We start from the raw sequence: 6,537 nt of genomic DNA, 5'->3' as shown, positions 1-6,537 counted from the left end.
ATACATCATTTAGTTAAAAATAACACATGATTTTTTGGTGATGACATAAGAAGTTTTCAAAGGACCATAAATTAAGAAATTTTTTAATAACTTCTAATTGGTTAAAAAAATTTATGTGTCACGGTTAAAAGAATTCAGTGCTATTTTTGTATCTAATAACTTTTAATTGGTTCAGAAATTCTGTGTCACGACTAAGAAATTTTTTTGTCAAAATTAAAAAATTTTCTTTGTCAAATTTAAAAAATTTTGATGCTATTTTTTTATGTTAAGTCAAGATTTGATTTGGTACCTTATGATGACAAGCATAATTAACTATTTCCTATTGTAATTAACCATTATGATTATGAGCATTGTAAGAATCAATCAAGGATAATCAAGGAAGTTAAAATTGTGCTATATCAACACATTAATATGGGAATATCATTGAAGATGATAATAAACTATGATTAGAAAGATTCTACACTATCAACATACCAAAAGAAGCTCTCCAAATCAGATTCTAATCACAAAGAGCAGCTGCACACACTACAAGAAAATTATCGAATATCGTCGGATTTACCGGCAGATTATCTAAATAAATCTGATGGTAACACATTTTATCGTTAGATTTAGCGGTAGAATAAATGTGTCGGTATAAACCTCGTCGAAAAATACTTACCGGCGGATTTTTAGAGTCCGACGCTAAGTTCCGTTGGATTTAGCGAAATATATAATACAATCCGTTGGAAGTTACTGTTGGATTAATCCTACGGTAACGTTGGCGCCATGATTAAGTATCCGCGCCATTTCACTGTCGGATTAATCCGACGGAAATGCCGACGGAAAGTTTTTTGGAGATTTAAAACAAAAATACCATCGGTAAATTCTGGCGATAATCACTACAAAAAAATCTGGTAAAAACGGCGGTTTTTTTTTTGTATTTACGGCGGTTTGAACTGCCATTATTATCAAGAATGGCGGTTTTGTAAAGTGACGTAATTCTGGGCGCCATTCTAGTTATTACGGCGGTTTTCTGAAAACCACTACAATTTCCTGGGTTAAAATGGCGGTTTTTGAATCGGTTAAAACGGCAGTTCAAACGGCCATTATTTCCAAATAAAAACATTTTCTTGTTGGTTAAAACGGCGGTTGCCATTATTTTTTGGGTTAAAACGGCGGTTTTTGGCTAGGTTAAAATGACGGTTTGAACCGCCATTATTACCCTGACCGAGTGGTGTTTTTGTTAGTTAAAATGACGTTTTTGAACCGCCATTTTTACCCTGACAGAGTGACTTTTCGTTGGTTAAAATGGCATTTTTGAACCGCCGTTTTTACCTTGACAGTGTCATTTTTATTGGTTAAAATGGCATTTGAAACCGCCATTTTTACCCTGTTAAAGAAATTTTTTATCGTTTAAAAAGATAGTTTTTATCGTGTTAAACAAATAATTTTTTTGTTTAAAATTTTAGAATAACAAGAAATCATAATTCATCAACAAAATATTACATAAATCATAAATAAAATATTAAACATAGTATATAATTTTTTAGTATTAGAAATAAAAAATAATAACTCCTATACAAATAAAGTATTGGAAGTCTTAATATGTAACTCTTAATACATCAAGTCTCTATCATAAAAAAAAATCACCCTGCTCTATTATTCGCTTCAAAAGATCTACTTTCTAATTCTTTTGGCGATGGAATCTCACTCTCTTGATCCAATTCATACAACAACAATATAATTTAAAAACAAAATAAAAAAGAATAAATAGATAAACCATTAACTTGGACAACACAAAATAAATTTAAATAAAAAATGAGAATTAAAAACAACCAAAGAGTAATCTTGTTTATATATCCATGTATATAACATATGAGATATTTACACCAACATTTTGCTCGAGACCTCCAACAAGCTTAACTTTGACGTGATAGCAATAGTAATATCTATCTAAGGATTGATCACATAGTAAAATAAGCCATTACCTCCCAAGTTCGACAAAAACAGCTCTTATTTGCAAAAATTCTATCAAGGAAATTACTAAAATAGAGGAATAGGAACATGCTGCTCAATTTTCCACCAATTTAACTACCATTTAAGCACAAGAAGACCATGATACTCCAAGGATAATGCACAAGAAGACCATTTAACTTTTTTTTCTTAAATAAAAAACAAATATATTCCAAATCATTCACCTGTTGAAGAAGTTCCCTCTGTAGGTATTTCCTATTAGAAAGATCATATTAGCACAAATAAAAGAATTAATAGAAACCAACAGAAGCAATTACTGCACTTCTTACTATTTAATTCTTTTTATTTTTTCCACAGGAAAAAAGTAATTAATGTCATAGTCCTTTAAATAAACTCTTATTAACACAAGTGGTATACAAATATTTAAATCGAGAGTAGACTAATTTGAGGCAAATGGGGATTGGAAAATGTTTAATCACTCAGCAAGTGAAAAGTATAATTGAAGGTTATACAGAGACCATGATACAAGACTACAATGTGCAAAAGTACCTGGTCATAGTCAATATATCTTGTGCTTTCATTCAGTCAGTATGGCATTGTCTCAAAAAATATAGACTACAGAATAACAAATTTGTCCATATACAATGAAAAACAAATCAGGTACTATGTTAGTATTGTGTGATTACCTCCCCATTTCGCTGGATCCAACCGGAACGCTTCCAAGGCACGCTTCTGGCATAGTGTTTTAGCCATGTCAATATACCTGAAATAAGAAAGATCAGAAATTTTTTGAGGGTATGAGTTCCAGCCCCTTCACAAAAACAAAAACAAGAAGTCAATCCATATGTGTGGTGAAAACTGAAAAGCAAAACTCTACCATCATCTCATCAATCATCATATATGATAGGCAATAAAACATTCAATCCAATATTCCCCCTGGCTAGGAAGAATCATATCATGCAGCATAAACTCAGCAATATCAAATGTTTTGTATAAACTCAGATAGTTGGATAATTTTTTTCAAGATTTTCTATATCCCTGGCAAAGATGCAAGTAATAATAAACTAATATATTACCTTCCATTGTCTAGCTTTCTCTAGCTCAATTATATCAGCAATCTCAGGATCAACTTCCTCAAGTGAAGCATTCAATTGCTTTGGCCACTGCAAAGGCAAATCAATATATTACAATAGAAGTCTGATTTTTCTTCCTTTCTGCTTGAAAGTTGAAACAATATGTATATCTAGATATGCATAATATTAACTGTAATTATATAATAAGCTTACTGAAACTCGGGATTTTTCTTTGTCGTAAACAACTTCATCAAGTAAAGAGGACTACATTCAAAAGCAAGGGAAAGGAATGGCAAGTAGTTAATTGGTTAAGGTAGGGGAGCATAGAACATTATGAATATGAATATTTGTTATTATAAAGATAATAATATAATATAAAGCATATATGGTTGGAAATTTGATTAAAGAAGACCTTATAGTAAACAATTGTGCCTGCACTAAAGAGAGGACGTAAAGGCTTGTCCATGGAAGTTGAAAGCCTGCGAAGAAGCGCCATTGCCATTGCCATTGCCATCTCCAAGACACAAAACACAGGGTGTGTGTGTGTGTGTTATTGTGAAGCTAATTAGGTAGAGAGATGCTCAAATTAAATAGAATGCACTTTAAAATTGACTCTAGAGATAAAAAAAAAGTTAGTTATTTCATTTTTCTTTTTTCCTTTTTACAATATGTCATTTGAAAGCATTCAAGTTGCAGTGAGTTATTAAAATCAGTTTGCAATTAAGTGCAACAGCAACAACTATAATCAATCTCAATTTTTAACTAGTTAATAAGCTCAAAAACTGCAGCAAAGATAAATTCAGCCATCATGAATGCAGCTCATGTTGAATTTGACACTGAAATCCGCAGATAATTCAGGATGTGAGTGAGGCTTGTGAAAAAGCTTTTTATATACAGTTTCTATGCAGAGAGTAGTTAGTAAATTTCTTCTATAAGATAATAAGAACAACCAGCTGTATATCAAAAATATTTTATTGCACACCATAAGCGCACAACCCCAAATTAAACTGTACCCAGAACAATTTCCTACCTCCAGAACAAATAATCATCGTACCCACAAGCTTCACTAACCCTTCTCCCATTAATAGTCATATAAGAAAAACTGTACAATCACACAATAAACAAATAAAAATTCCACGCAACAGCAAGAGAAGCATAACAATTCATAAACCTAAAACCTAGACAAGCCACCACAAATCTTCCAAACCAACTAAAAGAAGAATGACAAGAAGCATATACCATCATACGAAGCTTTCAGATTCAAACTCATGCTCAATCCACACAAGAAAATGACACCCCTACTTCCAAAACCAATAAAATAAATAAATAAAAATCATTCAGCAATAAGAGTAACACCTTAGCAATTGCTTTGGGTGGATATTCTGCTCCAAGTTTCGGATCAACACACTGCTTGACTTTATCCTCGCTAAGTCTTGGTGTAGCCTGAAATACAAGTTGCTATGATAACCTAAATTGGAAGATATATAAAATTTAATACATCTCAATTAACAAACCCAAACTTGTCTAAATCATAAACGGATACAAATGCAAATTTAAACAAGTCAGAACACTAGATACTTGAATCAACATAACAAAACCAGTTTAGATAACAAGTGGTCTTTAATCAACATAACCAGTTCAGAACACTAGACATTGGCACTAGATCTGAGAGAGAGAGAGAGAGAGAGAGAGAGAGAGAGAGGTTATGAAAACAACCTTGCCGGCTTTGCAAGCAGTGTTGGTGGCAGATGTGAGGAAGGAAGATCCAAGATCCAAGATCTGAGATCGTCGACTGGTTGAACACAAGACCCGATCGGCGTCAATCACCCCCGCACCAACATCAATCGAATGCTTCAACACAAGACCCGATCACAGAGCTGCAGAGAAACAAAAACCCCCAAAAATCAGCAACAAAAATAATTTCGAAACCATAACCCGAGCAAAAACGAAGAAATCATGTAATTTCAGTTTCGGTTTCTCCTTCAAGTATGTTCTTGACAAAGGAAAGGCTATTTCCATGTGGAAGAGGCAGAGGAAACTTTACACCAATGGCGGTGGAGAATATTCGGACAAGATTGGCAAATGAAGTCACGTGATTTTCGAGCACCCTACAACGTTCGAGACGGTTGCCATGGATCCAGAGAAGAAGAAGGAGATAATTGACGATCTTACTACTTTCAAGAACAGCAAAGAATTCTATGAGAAGATCGGGAAGCCTTGGAAGAGGGAGAAGTACCTAGAGAAATCTTAACAGGTGGAGAGAGGAGAAGCCGAGAGGGAAGAACGGCGTTGTCGGAGGAGACGAAGGAGAGAGAGAAGGGAGAACGAGAGCACCGTAATGTTTCGTTTAATGAGCTAGCTAGGGTTGCAGTTGTTTTATTTTATATATGTGTGAAACTGGCGGTTCAAAACCGCCATAATCACCAGAACCGCCACCAAACACAAAGTTAATTATGGCAGCAACAAAAAATGCCATAATAACCGGGTATTACGGCGGTTCTTTAAAACCGCCGTAATATCAATGCCATTTTAAACTTAATTTTTTGTAGTGAATGTCGACGAAAGTTTATTGTTATTTTTTTAACAATAGTCATATTCCATCCATTTTTATCATAACCTGATAACAAGCATAAGTAAAATAATGCTTTAAACATGAAGTGAAATATCAAGCATGCAACGTAAAATTACGGAATGAGGTTATTGATATATCTGAAACAATGTTAATTACATTACATTCAACTCAAAGTTTGATAAAAAAAAATACAATCCCGCTACGTTACCAACACAGATTCTGCCAACTCTTGCCAATTTTCAATGGGCTGGACGAAAAAATCCAATATCATCAAAAAGCCACATCCCCATTTACCTAAGGTAAATCCTAATGTATTCAATTTACCAATGTAAACCTAATTTACACAGGATTACCGTGCAGCCTCTTTCCCCCAACCTCTTCCCCTTCGGCGCCGTTCAAACCCTCCTGCATGTGGTCAGCGCTGTTGATGATCGGATTTCTGCCGGTAAAGAAATTTTATAAAAATAATCGCGTTGTAAGTATAGCTTCTAAGCCAACAGGGAATCCTTTCGTACAAAAGTTTTGGTTATCACAAGTAACAAACTCCTAATAAAATTGATAACCGAAGTATTTAAACCTCGGGTCGTCTTCTCAAGGAATTGCAGGGAGGTATAATTTATTATTGGTTATGGAAAAATGTATATTTTTTGGTTTTTAAAATAGAAAACAGGAAAATAAACTGGCAGTAAAGCAAATTAATTATCATGAACACCAATGCAAGGTATAAGAACTGAAAATCCCATCCTAGTTATCCTTATCAGATGTGATGAGAATTGTTTATTGCTCCCACTTAGTTAACCCTTACTAAATAAAGGAAAGTCAAGTAGACCAATCAATTTGATCCTCAAGTCCTAGTCAACTCCTGTGGAAAGACTAGCCTTAGAGCGATCCAAATCAATCAGCAATTCCCAATTTTCAATCAACTGCTGAGTTTGATAA

The 6,537-nt window shown here is 33.9% G+C and overlaps 1 protein-coding gene across 9 annotated transcripts; it reads right to left on the bottom strand.

Annotated features, from left to right (window-relative positions):
- Positions 1–1,766: 1,766 nt before the first annotated feature.
- On the bottom strand, positions 1,767–5,387 carry LOC112722389 (serine hydroxymethyltransferase, mitochondrial-like). 9 transcript variants are annotated; one of them, XR_011867660.1, is made up of 7 exons: positions 5,263–5,383; positions 4,743–4,903; positions 4,383–4,469; positions 3,439–3,587; positions 3,218–3,290; positions 3,030–3,116; positions 1,767–2,716 (listed from the first exon to the last, which is right to left on the bottom strand). XR_011867660.1 is itself a non-coding variant. In XM_072207095.1 (7 exons), the coding sequence occupies exons 4-7, from the start codon at positions 3,538–3,540 to the stop codon at positions 2,732–2,734; spliced, it is 273 nt and encodes a 90-aa protein (XP_072063196.1). In that variant the 5' UTR covers positions 3,541–3,587; positions 4,383–4,469; positions 4,743–4,903; positions 5,071–5,387; the 3' UTR covers positions 1,767–2,731. The 9 variants fall into 9 exon arrangements, 8 of the variants coding, with proteins under 8 accessions (XP_072063196.1, XP_072063201.1, XP_072063197.1 ...); XM_072207095.1 differs by having other exon boundaries at positions 1,767–2,764; positions 3,240–3,290; positions 5,071–5,387; XM_072207100.1 differs by having other exon boundaries at positions 3,240–3,290; positions 5,071–5,387.
- Positions 5,388–6,537: the final 1,150 nt, after the last annotated feature.

Source organism: Arachis hypogaea, chromosome 11 (assembly GCF_003086295.3).
Source record: "Arachis hypogaea cultivar Tifrunner chromosome 11, arahy.Tifrunner.gnm2.J5K5, whole genome shotgun sequence".
Classification (NCBI taxonomy): Eukaryota; Viridiplantae; Streptophyta; class Magnoliopsida; order Fabales; family Fabaceae; genus Arachis; species Arachis hypogaea.
This window is presented reverse-complemented; position numbering and strand designations above follow the sequence as displayed.